General features: G+C 41.7%; 1 protein-coding gene across 9 annotated transcripts in view; it reads right to left on the bottom strand.

The window, feature by feature from the left end:
* Window positions 1-3897: 3897 nt before the first annotated feature.
* LOC143377560 (kinesin-like protein KIF13A) overlaps window positions 3898-18618 on the bottom strand; it is a 133503-nt gene continuing 118782 nt past the window's right edge. For 4 of the 9 annotated variants that reach the window (XM_076828963.1, XM_076828964.1, XM_076828965.1 and 1 more), the window contains exons 21-28: window positions 17693-17767; window positions 16171-16322; window positions 15369-15702; window positions 14371-14630; window positions 13528-13711; window positions 13247-13444; window positions 12840-13007; window positions 3898-12380 (exon numbers count right to left, since the gene is read on the bottom strand). In XM_076828963.1, coding sequence (XP_076685078.1) covers window positions 12292-12380; window positions 12840-13007; window positions 13247-13444; window positions 13528-13711; window positions 14371-14630; window positions 15369-15702; window positions 16171-16322; window positions 17693-17767 — 1460 coding nt within the window. In that variant the 3' untranslated portion in view covers window positions 3898-12291. The remainder of the gene's footprint in view (window positions 12381-12839; window positions 13008-13246; window positions 13445-13527; window positions 13712-14370; window positions 14631-15368; window positions 15703-16170; window positions 16323-17692; window positions 17768-18618) is intronic. The other 5 variants (XM_076828969.1, XM_076828972.1, XM_076828971.1 and 2 more) reach the window with 2 other exon arrangements.

The following is an 18618-nucleotide window of genomic DNA, read 5'->3' as shown; positions in this document are numbered from 1 at the left end:
GCCCGGTGCCTTTACAGGGAATCGCGACGAAAATTCAGGGAAACACTGTTGTATACGGGAATTGGTGTACGTCGCTGCTAGTCTTCTGAAAGCCTTTGTGCAATTGAAGGCAGAGCTGCTGGTATGGAGAATTTTTTTTCAGGGACTTGTGACGGCTTCGTTTTGTGAATCTTAATTATCACTTCAACGAGGAAAATCCTCCGAGTTTGTAAAATTAAGTTTTAAGAAAAAATGATTTTCTGTGATAAAGATGATGAATTATTTACAAAATAATAGCGTCGGGTTCACAGCAATATAATTTTTCAGCTAAAGTAGGCAACTGTTGTGAACTTACTTTTAGTGGTGGTGAAATATGAATTTTAGCAAAAATGGATTTAGTTAAACTGTACAATTGAGTATCTTGCAGCAAGAGGGGTGCAGCTCCACTTTTGAGTTTCTGAGTTATGGGGTGTAATATACGTAAACGAATTCTACATCATTTGGTACACGTTTGATGTAAACCCGAAAACAAATGAGCAATTTATTGCAAATAAATAAAAAAAAAAATTATTAATATTTTTATTAATATTAGTATCAATATTTCTTTTTTTCTAGTTCTAATATTTCTATTTCTAATATTTCTAATATTTCTAATATTTCTAATATTTCTACTATTTCTAATATTTCTAATATTAATCATAATATTTTTATTATAGAATATTTCTCGCCAAAAATAGAAATAAAAATTTACCAACTCAATAACTACTGCTTATTTTATTAAAATATATATCTTTCAATTAGTGTTCTCTGTTGAATGTTAAGTCAAAGCAATAATTTTATAAACAGTTTTTTTTTCTAATTTACTCGAAGTTGATAAAGGTGGAGCTGCACCCCTCTTGCTGCAAGCGCTTCAATTGAAGGATTTAAATTAAAATGCCTTCAAGCACTCAAGTCTACTCATAAACCACAAAGACCCACATCCTTAATGAATTACTTTTTCAGTTCCCAAGCCCCGTGTACCCCAGAACTTCCTCCTCCCTCTTTCAAAGCGCCCCGCGCAGTGATCGAACTCGGTTTAACAAGCCATTCTGAATCACCGAATTAGTGTGAACGGGAGTGATCCACGGTGATTTATGCATCCTGTGGCCAGGGACACGTCGTCGCATCGGTATGGTAGCAAGGTGCAAAACGCCGCCCTTTTTTTTACGATCCGCCACGCACGGGTGATCGGTATCACAGAGAGCTGGGCCGTTCGATGTATTTATATGGCGGGTGTATATAATCCGCGCATCATTCGCGAAGGGAAGACCAGACGATTGGTGTGCTGGCCATGGGCAAGTTCACTGATCCCATCGTGTTCGAAACGCACGCTCGCATCGGAGACGCTGAGGATATAAGCGTATACACGTTCCCCGGGGCCCCGTACGCACTCGTGTCGAGAGAGAAAGAGGGGCAAAAAGAAGGCGAGGAAGGTGGAAGGGAAAGAGACAAGCGAACTCGCTCTTACACCACGGGAACACGGCCATGACGTGAAAGCAAAAGAAGGCTTGCGTTACATCCGAGCAATGGTACCCTCTCGGCTGCTGAATGTCAATGGCTAGGGCGCTTCTTGGAATTCTGGCAAAAATCGATGCTCCCTGCGCTGGGGTAGGCGGTAATGAAACCTTTGGCCCGCGTGCGTTAACCTTTTGCTCCACCTTCCAAGCTTCGTTCTATTCGTTGCTTAGCACCGTGGCAGAAATTCGGTACATTCTAGAGTATTAATCTAGGTAGAATATAGAACGGTGTGCCTTTAAAGTTACAGATGCTTTGGTGAAGCTAATGTCTTCTTTGTTGCATCTCAGTTCTAGCTCGAAGTGCAACGGTTATTGCAGTATTTAATATTTAAGCTTAGGAAAAACTCCAGGTCCTATTGGAGGCTTCTAATGATTATCCAGATGTACATATGTATCCTCAAATTTACCAAGGACTCTTGCAGTGTGGCGATTCCGATGCCTCCTCCAGTTAGAGTCTAATTCCCTTTTGCTTACGCTGACTCGGCTAAATTAAAGCAAATTTAGAGGATGCATGCTGGGTATAGGTAGATACGCGACCCTGCGAGGCGAACATGCGACTGAGAGGGTCGTCGAAGTGGCATATTAATTGCAGACATCTCGTGCCGATGAAAAAGATCTTCGAGTGCACTCACGTGCATTCTGTTTGCTCTGTCAGAGATCGGCCGGCGAGCGTCTCGCTTCTTGTCCGCGGTTCTTCCACCGGGACAAAAAGGACCTTGGAATCCTCGGGGCCCCCGGTGTCACCGACATTCCCACAGGAGTCATCCTATTATATTTAAATTGGGCGAGCGTGCCTCACGCCCATAATGCGGCTGCACGTGTATGCAGGCACGTGAGTCGGCGCACGCGGCCGCAACTTCACGCCCTTCCATTTTCAGCCGCAGCGCGCGGGGCCCACGCACGGATCCCGATGTTCTTTCTTTCGCCCCGCGGAGGGCCCTCGACAAAGGATGCACTTTCGTTTGTCACCGGGCTATACACGATCGCCGGAAGCGCGGAATGTTAATTGCGACGCTGTCTGCGTTAACGTTTATGCTGACCGGCGTATAATTAGGTGACAGAATTTCGACTGCGCTCCTCAATGACCGCCTTGTTCGATCCCTATCCCGAGACACGAAATATTTGCCGATGGCGGCTGGGCAGCTTTTGTGGCGGATTGAAAAAGCCGGTCAAACAGTGGCGCGAGTAGTGTCAATAGGGTTTGCGTGGTTTTTTAAATAACGCGAAATATTTTTCCTGTTGCTACCTCGCGATGAGTTTCACTTGGTGGGAGTGCACACTCGTCTCTGTCGAAGGTTTCGAGCTTTCTTTAGTCTCCACTCTCTCGCGTGAAAAATTTGACATTGTGTTTTTAAAGGTAACTTCGATCGTCGAGTAAATATTGATTTTATTGGAAACTCTTTAACTGTATTCCAGTAAAAGTTGACAGAATTGATATAATGGTTTTCTTTTTACTCAATTTTGAGCGAATGTGATGTTGAAAATTTCAAAGTCTTATTAAAATCATTATTTGATGTGGTAGAATGTTACTGGGTTAAATATTAGTTATTACTACTGTGTTTAAGGGTGACTATAATACCAAATAAGGTAGATGTCCCTGAACGGTGCTCTGGCGGCGACTTGCCCACGAATTAATTAATTACGAACTTCTCTTTCTTTAATTTTGTTCGGTGAAAATTTATATTGGTTTTTTAACTTTTCTCTTTATTGAGGTATTTTTTTTCGGGGTGAGAATGTTAATTTTTCATATTATTTTAATTGAAATAAAAATGTTCTGAAAAGTGCATTGTCCGTATTACGGTGCTTTTTTTAATAGCGTTCCCTACAATCTCGAGCGTTCCGTTTCATTCTGAGAAAGGAAAATAAGGGTAAGTTTAGCAGTTACAGAGGGAGCACTAATTAAGGAGCACCTTAAAACGAACAAGTGTTAAATTCCTGTCCCTATTACTGTATTTACTTTAAAAAACACGAAAACGTTTCAAGAGTGCTCATTTTGTTATTTTTTCATAAAATTAGAAGCTTTACGATATAATTAACACTTTACCTAAGTGCAAATCGTGATAATTATCAATTCATTCACTTCTGTAAAGTACCTACGTGTTCCTTACCGTTTTCGATAAGGATTTGGGCAAGTCCATCGAAATCTTCATATGCATTTTTTAAATAAATTTTACTACACTTTAATTGTTTAAAAATACAATCTTCTCGTTCGCAACACATACATTAATAGTTTAACTTAATTGAAAAAATATTCTTTCCTTTATTTATTTCTACGAATTTTTTTTGTACGGTTCGTGCAGCGAAGAATATGAGCAGCGCAAATTCAAACCGAAGGACGTAAATGAAACAATACACGCAGGCAGAACATTAAATTATACTTTTATTATATTCATAAAAATTAAAATGTACACACCTTATGTTTTAAGTCATACTCGTAATTAGCTTCTATGCATGTATCGCAGTTATGTATAATATTTAACAATAGAGGTATAGGTACTCTCGAGACGAGACGAGCTTACGAAACGAATACAATGAAATTTTCATTCTCTGGGGTGATACGGTGTTTCAGCTTACTCCCGACAATTATTATTATTATTAATATTATTGACTGCTTACAAAATAATACTATTACACAGTGATCCATCGTCTCTCGGTTTACGACACAGTTCTCGGTCTATCTCCGTTAAATTAATTATCATGTCCGCCCTCAGATGGCCTACGCGGTCGAAAAAGTGTTAAGTAGACAGTACCCTCTTGCGTTCCAGCAATTTAAGCACGGGGGGGGGGGGGGTAACCGCGCGCGACTCGCTACCGAGTTCTCTACAAAGAAAACAACGAAGATGATTAGCCTCCTTCGAAGAAATTACGCGGAATATATATATCCCCTACCTACGATTTTATCATGTTTTTTTATGTTTTTTTTTTCGTTTTCTTACATCTACTTCTCCTCGTCGCTAATTGTAAGCACGTCGCACCGCTAGTGCGCACGCTCGCGATCGGCTCTGTATATGCGCGCGTGGTGGTACCGTGTGTGATTCGCGTGGACAGGCGTTCGAAAGGTGGCATGAAATCAAGAATGACGATCTCCGTTATAGAAGCACACGGGACTAGCTCGGCAAGCGCGCGTAGAAAGAGAAAGCTATTGCCCGTAGAACGAGACGAAAATCTATTTATCTGCAGCATATTTCGGCTAACTGAGGACAGTCGTAACCCGAGCCTCGAACGAACGGTAGCCAAACGTCCGCGACACGCGTGTCGCGTCAACAATTGTCGCCGTCTCCGTCTGACTATCGCGCGTTCGGTTCCTCGGGCTGTGCTTCGTGTGTTTACGTCCGCGGACGGGAGAGCGAGCGAGACAGAAACAATAACATCGTGCTGAAGCGGTTCTCCGTGCACAGTAGCACCGGCGCGCGAAAAGGTACGACGCTAATTCGATCGCTAGCTATCGTTCTCTACGCTCCTAATGGAATTCGAATCTCCACCGAGGCGACGTTAATCGCTCCCTACGCGTAACACGAAATAAAAGTCGCCTAAACGCCTCTCATCTATCTTACTTTATTATACACTCCTGATCGACAGTCGCTTCGATCGCGATCGCGCATCGCTCGACTCGATGGAAGCTGGTCGCGATAATTATCGCGTATTTACATCGCACAATTCGCGTGGTTTCCACGACCAGTTCCTTCGAATTTTGGTTAACCTAGAATGGCGTGATCACGAGAATGGTAGAGGTTTGTGTGCTATTGGTTCGTTTATTGATTCAGCAATCGAGGTTAAGATTTTTACGAACGATCGATTGTATCGAAACGCGTTGACGACACCCTCGTTAATAACCGCGTCGCGTCGTTTCGTAGCTGCTTGTATTTTGTTTATCGCGTGAATTTTTTGAAACGTTGAAAGTGACAGTGGCTTATTTTAATTCTTAGGTGAGTGTCGAACGCTGCTCCACGGTTGTGATCGAAGCGATTTATCGTTACAACGTTGGGACGACACAAGTTGGATCGCCTAATGCTGTTTGCTGCCACGTGCCAGGCTTCGGTATTTTGCCAGGTAAAATTTTGTTGTTAATGATCCTTTTTTACATATTCGCAAGCGAATCTTGTGTTTTGCTGTAATCTTAAATTACTTTGGGGATTTTGGTTATATTTTAAACATAGACTTGCGACGTATTTTGGCATACACCATTGTTTGCGGTATTGAGTAAAATATTTGTTCATTTATGAACTCGTTAATGTAAATGTTTCTTGAAATATGCGAAATATAACCCCTCGATTTTATTTAATACTTTTTCTTATCGTTATTATGGAAATATTATGTCGAGGGGCTCTATTTCGGTTTGTTAAATATCTTTATTACGAACTGGCGCCGCCATATTTTATTACTTTCCATCGAGCATTTAGATTTGTACTTTTTCTGAAGAATGTTTACAGAGCTTTCGATATCTTTTTATACATGTGGTATTCAATATTTCTTAAATAGTAGCCATTCAATTGTAATGTAGTAGATTGTTAGATTTGCTTAATGTTTGTAGCGACTTAATTTCATTACATTACCGCGCATGCTTGTTACTCTTTACTGCCGGCAAATAAGTATATGTTTAAAATATTTCCTGTAGCTTAGAAAATATTTTATCTGTATAATTGGTAGGGTGAGAGAAGGGTTTGATTCACAGTATTATGCGTAATTAACTTGCTAAGGAATTTCTAACTGCAGGAATAATCTGAAAGGTACACAGAATATTGATAAATATCCAATAGTTTCTGTCCAATAACTTAGACAAATTGCATAAACTGAACTAAACACAATATGTACAAATCAGACAATTGATTAGGTAAGTAATATATGAATTATTAAAGTTTAGACTTTCCTGGTCATTCGTGTTCACTCTAAATCGCGTCCTCCTATTAATTCATCTATATTCAACAAAATCTATCTGCTGTAACCGATCACATAATGACAAAGCCCGATCTAGGGAGGCTCGAGCTGGGCAAGTGCTCAGAGCGGCAGAATTAATAGAAAGAGAAAATTAAAATCAATAAAAACCAATAAAAAAGTAAAACATTTTGAAAAAATAGGTGTACATGTTTGAATTTAGAATGAAACTAATAAATTGTTTTTACATCGCCCATAATTACTATTTTTTTATAAAACAAAAGGCTTTTCAACAAATACCTACAAAAAATTTCACTCGCCGTAAAAATTCTGTTTTAAAAGAATTATTTACAATTAAATATAAAAGGCGGCAAAAATTCATTTTTGTCCAGAGCGACGGAAGAGCTAAATAGATCGGGCCTTGGATTATGGCTCTTAAGAAAAAGCCATCGGAGTTATCGTGCCCCCGCCCTACCAATTGGGGGTTAAAATTAATCACGAGCACGTTCTATGCGATCACGCGATCCCGATAACAGCGCAGCAAAATGGCAGGACATCCCGCGATATGTCCTTGCGTCGCCCCGTATTCTTACATAAGACATCATCCGAGTGGATTTCAGTTGAATGGGAACCGACTCTAAACACATTTTCTGCCTTTAATCACGCAATGCAAAAATAGGCTTTCCTATTTCCGGCCACCTAGTGCCGGGGCGAGTGACATAGCGGTTCTACGGACCTACAAGGAATTCCCAAAGTCCTTACAATCTAGTTATCGATCATCTCTCGTACTAATTTTCTCTTGTTCCGGTTGATCCGAAGAGGTGCTCTAAGTTATTACAGGGCGACTCCCCGACCGATCGGAACGACCGTATTCCGGTATTTTTGATTTCTCCTTTCCCTTTTAAACCTTCGACCGCCAGCGATCAGTTGGAATGAAACGTGATTAGCAACCAATGACATTTAAACCGATCAATACCGAAGACGCATTGATATAACTCCACCGCCTCAGTATGCTAAGTATCCGTTACTAAGCCTCCCAGTACACTGAATACCAGTATTTCAGCGTCCCAGTGTACTGAATACCAGTATTTCAGCGTCTCGGTATACTGAGTACCAGTATTCAAGTATTTCAACGTACCGAATACTAGTATCTAAGAGTTCTAATATCCCCTCATCTGTATCTGGATTTCTTAGCGCTCCAAATACCGGTATCCAAGTACTCAATCTGTCGAGTGCGAGCCAGCCTTCTCCTATAAATTTCAGGGAATTGAATGCAAAGTTTGTGAGTTCGAGATCAATACTTTAAAAACATTTATAATCACTCGGGTTTTTTTCTCGCAACGATTGCAATGAATATCGCTAAGAGCTCGAGAATACGTCGTTCCTCGGGTCGGGGACTCGTGAAGGTACAATGAACGAAAGTTGCACGGTCGACGATTCTATTTGGTCGCTCCAAGATCGACGTACAAGATTGACTCGATTGCAATGTACAATGTCGGTGTCGGTATCGGTCACTACGATTTAACGACAAACAGAAGGGGATGGCTGGTGAGGGGAGGGCAAGGGCGGGATGGGAGGTAGGAGACCAAGTCGTGAAGCTAGTGCACATCGTACTAATTTTCTTACATACTGTGTCGATAAACGCCTAAGTACCAGTGTGTGTGTGTCTGATGGTTTCCCCCCTTTTTTTTTGCGCACATACATCTTGTCTTTTGTTACTTGCTCTTTACATTACATTAAAATATAACACCAAACTCGACTCGCTTACGTTATACATACACATACGTGAGTTTGTTTCTTTTTTTCGCGTTTTCTTTTTAAATGTATGCAGCGATGATCGTTCGAACAGTCTCTCACTGCCAAGCGTTTAGAAGAGTTCCGAATTCAATATTACGTGCTCGCGATTCGCATTAATTGACGACACTGGAAATATGCAGACCCCGCGGATAGCGCTCGAGACTCTCGAGGGTTTTAATGGATATTGGGCTGCGACGCGTGAAATATCTCGTTGTGAATGGACTTCATTGTTCGCTGTTTTTTAATTCTTTGTCGGAAAAATTATCTAGAACATGGATGATTTTCTGTCGAAGTGTTCTTCTGATCAAGGAGCCGAGGAAAATAATATTTATTAGAAACTCAGAACTTTGAAAATGTGTTAATTCAAATTCATTTTTTTAAAGAAGATTAACTGTGTTTAACGTCGAACGGAATACAGCAAGACTCTCGCGTGTCACAACCCAATGTTTTATAAGCCGCAATGATTTTTTAACCAAATTCGAAATTTACAAACGAAGGAATCGGTAAAATTGACATTTCAAATGCACAGTGCAATGATGCCTGGAACTTTCGTGAAGCTAGTGGGTGCGAATAATTGTTCTTGCCGTAGATCAGACAAAGGAACAGTGGATCTGAACAGTATTCGAATGCTTGCAATCAAAAACTTCAATACCACAATATTCAAGTTAATCAAGTCCCATAAAATAAATTCACTTGCAAATAATAACATAAGTAATCCCAAGATTCCAACATATTTTTTAAACTTTTACTAAAAAACAAGCCCCTTCCTTCATCCAGCATTAATTACCACGTAATTATTATCTGTAACTACACAGTTATGATTTTGAAGTTTAAAGTACATAGTGTTCAAACTCTGAACTCTACTTGCCATCAACAAACTGTCTACACGACACTCATCTTATAACTCACTTCTTCGGCCCTTCAGTAGCTCGCGATTGCAAGCATTCCAATACGGTCTTTATTCGCTAAGAGCTCGGTTTGGCCGACACGTTAAGAGCTCGGCGCTATCCCACCACTTGTGGCTCACTCCTGTCCTGCGCAGTCGAGAAACGATCGCTCGGAATCGTGCCCCTCTACGTTAAATGCTCACCGCCGGTCTCCGAGCAATTAGCGAATAAATACCGTTCTTTCTTCAACAACCACTGTGAAGCGAGTCTCATAAAGACTCCCGCGGTTCAGCGTGGCCGCGCGTTAAGTCAGTGCTCGCGTCACAATTCAATCGGTACCCGGTGGCACCCTGCTGTCGGCCGGGTGCAGAAACGGTGCATGGACGCGCGTGTATGCATCGAGCAGCGGTGCGGGGATAGAAAAAGAGGGAGCGGCGTAAACAGCAAAAGATTAGTCTCACAGCCATAGTTTAGGAGAATCGGTTAGATTGCAGAGCGTTTTAAATACATGCCACTCTCGCGAAAAAATGGACCCGTGCGACCCCTTGTCTTTTTTTCCTCTTCGTATCATTTTGCTCGCTTCATTTTTTGGAACTTGTGACCGTGTCTGCTTGCAGCAATTACGGATAATGTTAAACTCGGAAGTCTTCCACAGAGACACTCGTAAAACCGATTGGTCGAAAATATTATTCTAGAAGTCCGTTAGGGTACAAAGTATAGTTGTGAACGATTATCATTAGATAATTTATAACGATAAAAATGGACATTGTCTTATCGTGGGATGGAATAGGCTGTGTAAGCTCCGTCAATGCTAGATGCTCCGCTGTAATTCTCCAAACAAGTACCAAGAAATAGAACAGTAGGAGAAGATGAAGATAGGGAACATAGAGCGTTAATGTAATTTGTGTAGGCTCGAGAGGTAGAAACGAGTGAAATGTAAGTCACAGAAACGATGGGAAAACAGTAGACGTGTGGATACAGCTGGCTGTATCGAGGAACCGAACGCAAGAAAAACAGAGGGGGGGGGGCTGAAATGAAATATTTATTAATCTTATGCCGGGCAGGCATGTAGCATCACTGTGACATCGTGAGTCTTAATTTCTTTTGTCTTTAATAATCTTGATTACCAAAAAATGGACAGAATACCTTCAGCCGCGACGTTTCCCTCCCGAGTAGGCATCGTTGCGATATCAATCTCCCTTTTTCTCATTTTATCCTATTTCCAAAATGTACCAGCCAGAGAAGATCTGGACCGTCAGCGGCAGGGAAACGTCGCGCCTCAGGCGAGTTTATTATTTATATTCAATAAATATTACATACAGTAATATGTTCATTATTTGATAGCGTTAGTATTGTTCTAATTGGACAGAAGTTGTTGTTGTTGTTGGTTGTGTTAGTAGTTCACAATTTGGGCGAATTTTCATTCACGATCCAACCGTCGTGATCGTCGAATCTCTTCCTTTTACATCCCCCTTGTCATTTGATTCCTCCGTCTCTTCGTACTCTACACAATCTATTCCGTGAATTTAAAAAAAATATGACAGTCGTCGTCGTTTTGATTTTGCCTGGTGGGACGCGTGTACATTAGGTGTTCCTTCCCTTTCCTTTTATCTATAGGGTAATATACACGTGTAGAGTTCGTTCAGTCCTGTCGAAATGAAATCAATCGTCGCCCACGTACTGAGCAAATCGCGTTCAAATGTATCAAATATATATACGTGTGTGGAGTGTGTACGTGTGTGTGTACATACATAGCTCCCCACTGTAGACTCGTGTGGGGAGAACGCGAACGGAAAATTCCGTGGTCTGCCACAGGGTGTTTATTACAATTGAAAGCAAGCTCGTTTATTCGATGTCTACTATCTAAAAAGAAACTTACGAACCTAGTATTGCGATCCTATGTACCGCACGTTGCAACCCAGGTGAAATTAGAAGAGAAGAGAGAAAGGAAAAGAAAGAAAGTACCCATTGGCCTGCTCGAAATCGGTTGATCCAACGACGCGGCGGGCCAATGCAGGCTTCTTGTATCGTGCAACATGCACGTATCAACAAATTGCGCCGTACATACATATACATATACATATACATATACACACACACATATATATATATATATATATATATATATTTATATAAATTAACGTGTGTTACGTTCGCGTAATATAACACAACTGGTGGATAAAGAGGATGTATGTTACAATGAAAAGGAACTTAACAGATTGCGCTAAAAAAATACAATATATGAAACAATTGTATACATATAAAATCTTTAAATAATCTACAAAACGCGGTAATAGTATTTTAAAGGGCATTTCCATTTGGGCGTTCGTCCTTTCGTTACGATTCTTTTCCCTGGGCACATCTCCGACACGATTCAAATTACCGTCGGGTAATTTCGGAGAGTGTGTGTAGTGTCGTGTGTATATATATGGTTGTATTCGCGGCAGCGGTTGCTCGAGGAGTTGCAAATCTCCACTGGCTGTCGTGTCTCGAGTTCGATCCGATTTTGCAAATGCGATTGACGCTTATCCCGTTACGGGATTAGGTTCTCTGAACAGCGGTCGCCTTGACGCTGCCAACCGTCAAGCGTGTGTGTATGTGTATGTGTGTGAGATGGGGTGAGGAGGTGATCGTTATCGGATCGGCTACCTGTTTCATGCTGCAGCCCTTTCTCGATAGCCTTGTTTGACAATGTACAATTCGTGTGAACCACGCGAACTAAACGATGCTCTCTCTTTACGTAAAAAGTAAATGGCTCGTCATCCCAGTCGCGAAACGTAAAATTCGTGGAATGCAATAGAAATCATGTGAAACGTCGCCGCCTGACTCTCGACACATAAAGACCGCAGTCCTCGCGTGTATCGGGCCTCTACTCCTACCGAAAGATGCGAATTAGATACGCTATGCTCTCGTTCAGCATGTTCCGTTCAAGATGAGTGGGTGGTTTTTGAGGGGTGGGTGGGGGGAGGGTTGGTGGAGGTGAACATCCCATGCTTTGTTTTCTTCTTTTTTTTTGTGTGATACACGTCAAACGACCTAATATCTCAAGTAATATTTATAAGTATTAATAATCCATAGCTGCCCTAACGTCTAAGGGACTGAAACACTGCTGCTACACATAATCATAGGCATGTAGCAATTAGGATATTTAGTGGCGTTTAGAGTAAAACGAAGTTACGGTGAAGCGGTGTGTGATCCGTTTACTTGCCACGGGGAGAAGATCGCGTGCCTGTCGTTGAGAGGCCCTCCCCTCGGCTCCGACTTCGGTGCAAGGAATGTAAACCCTCACCTGGAATATCGTCTCCTTTCGTTAATCGGTCATTATGGTGGTTTTTACAGTGTACCTCATTTCTTGAGTGGGAGCATGGGTAGATTAAACTTTAGATTAGGGTTTATAATTTTCTGGGGGAATCGTAGGGGTTGAGGAAGAAGGGAAAGGAGGATCCCAATTACTTGAGTTTTACTGTGGACGGGATATCTCATGGTAATCTTTAAATTTCTCGCGAGTAAAACTGAGGGGGTTGGAAATTTTCCTTTTCTTCGTTCCCAACCCTTTTAGCTCTATCCACGAACATTATAAACATTACCATTAGATCACGGGATACCTCGTTCAAAGTGAAATAGAAGAAGCTAGGGACTTTCTTTCCCCTTTTTTCTCAGCCCCTTCAGCTTTGCTCTTGAGAGCGATAGTTTTCTAATCGCGAGATATCTCGTCGATGCATACAAGCTATGCTACTGTTATATGTACCTCTGCTGACGCTTCTGCGCATCGGTGCAGACTGAGGAAGAGTGAAAGTGTAGTTCCTAAGTGCTCTGCCACGTTTGTCTTGGATTAGTTTGTCCACCTTGACGAAGATTCCGCCTTTGGGTCGACACGTGAAGTACCTATGGCCGTTCACAGCACCATCGTTTTTACCTGTAACAATAGAGAATACTTCTGTATTCCTTTGTCTACTGTGTTCCCAAAGCTCCACTTCTGTATCCCTACTGAATACTATTCCGAGGATATTTCATTTTCAATTCTTCAACCGAAGACGATCAAAATTCAAGTGTCCGCTGCACGCACGGTTTCCCCGAAAACGTTAAAAATGATTTCATCAAATACATGCATGCCAAAACGTGACCAAAACTCGATGCCAAAAGACTGAAGCTTACCAGTTGGGGCATCGAGTTCCACCCCTATCCACGTCCCAGATGCAAAGTCTGTTGGGCCAACGTACGCTATGACTCCAGAATAACTGTAGGGACGAACCAACACCGATTCGCCAACTACCACCCAGTCTGGGACCGATGTCTCGACTCTGCTCAAGTCGTGTCTCGAGCCGAAACCTGAACTTTTGTCGCTCACATCGTCTGCAATGAGTATTTAGAAACTAAGTTCCACCGCTTCTTTACGGAGCAACGTAGAGCTTAGGGGATGAAGAAGGATTATATACCATCGATGCGTTCGGACGAACTGTTGTCACCGTTCTCGTAGGGCATGTTGGGTTGCATCGATTGTTCTAGTCGTGCTGCAGCTTTGCTCTCTGATAGTTGTGGACGGACCATAGGGAATGAAGCCCTGTGCTGAGAACTGGTAGGCCTTCCTGTCGTGGCAGAAGCTTTCCTTCGTCGTACCACCTGAATGTTAAAAAATCATATTCGAGATTAGTATGCATAACGTATCTATAAATGGGAATTAGAGAAAAGTGTCTAGGTGGAGGTATCAAGGACATTTTCAGGTCACTTGTACTGTTCTAAATGGGATCCATTTTTTTTTCATTTAAGTATATCAAACGGTGTATGTTTTTTTACTAATCTAAGTTAATCCTATAGAGGCTTCGTGTATTCTTAATTCTTCATGGGGATTTGTGCACCTGATCGCCTACAGATTTTCAGTTCATCAGTTAGCAAAGCTGACGATATAAAAACGTAACTATAGAATGTATCTCACAGTGTTAAGTCGCACAACCTCGATCTTTGTTATCTCTAGTTACTTACTCATGTTCCTCTCCAACATTCTAATGATCCCCATTGATCTTCCTTAATTCGTCCTATTAGATGCGTGCAAAAGTTCGTTCGCTCACTGTTAGGTGCATGCAAATGTCATTCTTCGCTATATCTACTTGTACTTTTACCAGAAAAGTGGTAGAAGATCGTAGATTAAAATATATTTCCACTTTTAATAAAGACTTTGGTTCCATAAAGCGAACGAATTTTTGCACCATCCTAATATTGTACTTTTTAAGATACATCCATTTCTAAATTGAAATAGTAGGCCTGGTAGCAATATATCTGACCTTTCCCGGGGGTAGTTTCGTGTGTACAACCGAGTTACCCTCCGAGGGACTCTCCTCGCCCGAATTCGACGCCTGGCTGATTTCCATATCGCTTTTCCTCCGATTGCTCAGAACCTGACTGGGCACATCCTTCTTCTGAACACTGTTCACGTGAGTTGCACAGCTGTTCGCATCACTATCGCTTTTCGTTGAGGAAACTGGACTATCCATGCCCACGTCCACGTAGGCACCTGTTTCCTCCAGGTTCTTTCTAGTACGCTCTGCAATATCACACGAAAATATTTCGATATCCAGTGCCAGAGGAGACAGACATTAGTTGTCCCACGATAAATAGCTAAACTTTTATAATAGGCTAGAATATGCACATCCACGATTGCTTTTTCAAATTAACACTTTGAGTGGTACTAAATAGGTATTTTCCTTAAGGGAATTAACCACCTTGGCCAGGTCACGAAATACCGCATCTTTGGGGATTTATTTCTAAGTGACAAAAACATATTTTCGATTAAAATTTTTCAAGAAAGGTAGAGACATCTTTGAATAATATATACAATTTTTTTCAAGTTTTCTTTAGAAACAAATATGGCAGTCGAGATTATAATACATTTCTGAAACAAAATTTGGAAAAACAACGGAATATTAAATAAAACCAAGTTTTTCAATTGGTTAAAAAATAAGAAAAAGGCGACGCGACATTTTGAAGCGAAAGACATCTCAGTTTTATTTAATATCCCATTGTTCAAATTTTGTTTCAGAAATCTGTTATACCTACTCTTGACCGCCATATCTGTTTTTTTTTAAAAACTTGAAAAAATGTATATACAATTATTCAAAGATGTCTCCATTTTTCTTGGAAAATTCTAATCGAAAAGGGTGTCATTGTCAGTTAGAAATAAATCCCCGGAGATGCGGTATTTCTTGACCTGGCCAAGGTGGTTTAACCCCTTAATTTCGACCCACCCCGCGTGCAATTCGCTTCGCATCCCTGCGAGACTGACCTTCGGCGCAGCTGTTCCCCATCACGTTCAACTTGTCCAGGGCGTTAGTCACCTCGCCCATGTACTCCTCTGGCGTCTCCTCGACCAGGGAGCTGTCCATCCGTTCCGGCTTCTTGTAGTCCAGTAGATTCCGGTACTCCAGGTCCGGGGTCTCGTCCACGCTGATGGACTTGACGGACAGCGAGTCCTCGGACGTGAGGTTCGTCGTAGACACGGCTTGGGAACCGTAGCCACTGCTGCTCATACTTGGCGTGTTGATCTTCGTCGATTGAAGTTCGACGAGAGAATCCAGTGTGCGTGAAGAAGTTAGTGGTTTTACTGGTTTCGCCGTTGCCTGAACGTAATCGTGTTTGATACGCTTTTGATAACGATGAGGTAATTCGGGGTGCAGTTTCGGTCGTGGCCGTGTGTTTTCGTGGCAAGATACCCAAGGATCTTGAGAAGCTAAGTATCCTTTGACAGCAGTGTATAGAAGCTACTGAAGCTAATGAATTCTACTGATCAAAATTTCTCAACTTTCAAAGATGATGTGTCACTTGTATGGTGGTAGACTATGAGAATCTCTTAAGGGGTTACAACAAACTTTATGTCATGATTCTTAAATATCACGTTTCTTTATATGAAAACAAAAACCATAAGACCATTTCTTCCTGTCAAGGATATCTAACCCCTTAAGGCTTCTCTCACAGCGAAGCATTGTAGTGGTACATCGGATTGTATCAAAAGAATCAGATAATTCGGTGTAGGGGTTCATCGTTTAGTTTCGGTGTTAATGATTCTAAGACTTAAGAAGTTGTACTACCTGGTACGGGTCATATTCGGAGTAGTCGGCGTCGCTCTTCTCCTCGTCCTCGTCGTGGGCGGGCGTCGACAATTGATTCCCAGGGTTGGACGTTTCCTCGTGCAGAGTGGTCATCCGTAGACCCAGCTTACTGCCCACAATATTTGGGGACGCTAGAACGAACGAGGCTGAAATTACCGAGGGAGCCACGGGATTGTCGCGCGCGTGTCCAAAGTGTCATTGCTTGCGAATATCAGGGCCGATCTGGCCACTGTGTAGAATTATCATTTAACAAAATTATCACTTAATTTGGGATCTAATTCTCTCCGCGGGTTCCAACACACATTCTATATAAACGTAATCGGGTTCATGGGCTCACGAGATTCACACTGAAGGTGCCAGGTCGGTTCTGATACACATCTGTGATTGCAAAATATCGAACAAAGGAGAACCCATGCTGTTCCTAAGAACGGAAAGAGGGTAAGAACATATTCCACGTATTCGGCTATCTTGCTTTCACCAAACATCTAAACCGCGAAGGTGTCGCGGTGGCCGTAGAGTAATGAGTCTTTGGTGTACACCTCTGGATGTCTCGAATCGCCATGGAATTTGTACGTGTGGTCGCGGTGTGGTAAATTACGTTCGCTTTATTCCGTACGCAAGTGTTGCGATAAAGTGTCAGGGTTTAGAAGAGGAAGCGCATACGTGGAATATAAGGCAGCCTGAAATGAACACAAAACAGAGCCGAGAAGGTACCGATATATTGTAAGCAATAAAACACCGACACACAGATGGAACTACGCACTGCGCCAATGGCGCAGTAAGGCTGCAATTCCAAAACGACAGTAACTACAGAAGTGTAGATTAAAAGAAATAAATACATTAACAGAAACTGAAGTACGGTTTTCACAGTAATCTATAATTATACTACATAATGGTCGAACTAAGGAGTAAGGAAACCAAAGAATCTACTAATATCTACGAGAATGATCGAATGAACCCTTTCAAACTTGCCAGACATTGGTAATCTCACATGTTAAAGTTGATATGTTTAAGAATCTTTTCATCTGTAGGTACGTATACGAATCAAATTCACTTGCGAGAGATAATTTCATTAGAAAACTCTTGTTCATTGGGATGCTTGGGGCCCTTTAATCCCTTCCTCCATTAAGCTGATTTTTTTTCAAGATTTATGATTCTATCCCGAGGACTTTGCATCCTGTATACAGTTTTCACGTGTTTTCACGTCGCACAGTGGTTTAAAATGCGATTCTAGCTAAGCAGAATTATTGTTATGTACCTTATGACACTACCAACAGAGAAAGGTTTAAAGTGTCCAAGACATCCAACAAAGAAGAGTACTGTTTTACCCCACTGAATTATGCCCGTAAAAGTCCCACTGAAAACCCAAAGAAAACGCGAGTACATAATCCAGTATCTGAAAGACGAATACAAGATCTGCCCGCGGTATTCCTCCGCGCGCCTTTCAGCGGGAAGACTAATTGTAAGTTTGAAAGAGTGCCCAACAACGAGTGTCACCTACACTTGGCAGAGGTGGATTGTTGCAGACGTGTCAATGAGTTGAGATTCAGGTTGAGATTCAGGAAAGTTGGTCTCGCTGAAAGGAGATAGACGCACTGATTACATGGCACTCTCTCTTTTTCTCTTGATTTTTTTTTGCTCTCGTCGATTACTAAACACTACGTTCTCTTCTCCTCTTAATGGCGAGCCACAAGTGAACATTTTTCTCTGCTTACCGGCTTCTTAAAATCATGAATCATGCCCGGCGGGCAAGTGAGACACTGAATAGTGAGACAAGAACCAGACGAACGTCAAAACACTTGTTTCTGTCAGACTCGACGGCCGAGGAACACTCGTGTGATATCGTCGCAATTAACGCGGACAATGTACAGGCAGATAAGTAAACGCGGTTCAAAATTTCATTGCCACTTTTAGATCGCACAATTCTCTCAGCATGTGCAACGTTTTAACTCGCCATTTTCATTCAAATCCAAAATGCACAGTCTCTATGATCGTGGAACAACATGATAGAATATAATGAAACAGAGAACAAGGAAGCCTACCACATCCCGTGGGATAACGTGCATTGTGAATTTGTTATAGATATATTAACGAAAGTGATTAGTTTAAAGTCAATGTTACCAATGATCTTTACTAAAGTCGATAGTTAGACGCTATCCTCTCATGAAGCATGCTTCACTAGTTTCGAAACAGTACCATGCACGACTAATTACTGTACATCTTGTAATCTAAGTCACATGAAAGTCGGTTGCTAGTACTTTTTTTTGTCCGTTTGACTTTAAACTGACTCTTTCTGTGGAGGGAGAAAAAAGGGAACTCCTTATTAGGCATGAATCTTTTTAAAATGTTCATTTTCCATTCGCACCTGTCTCAGCATAAGCATTTCCCTTTTTCTGAAGAATCGCGAAAAACAGCTTAGCTTCCTCG

This window comes from Andrena cerasifolii, chromosome 16, assembly GCF_050908995.1.
Source record: "Andrena cerasifolii isolate SP2316 chromosome 16, iyAndCera1_principal, whole genome shotgun sequence".
NCBI classification, from domain to species: Eukaryota; Metazoa; Arthropoda; class Insecta; order Hymenoptera; family Andrenidae; genus Andrena; species Andrena cerasifolii.
The sequence above is the reverse complement of the archived record's forward strand: the minus strand, read 5'-3'. Positions and strand labels throughout refer to the sequence as shown.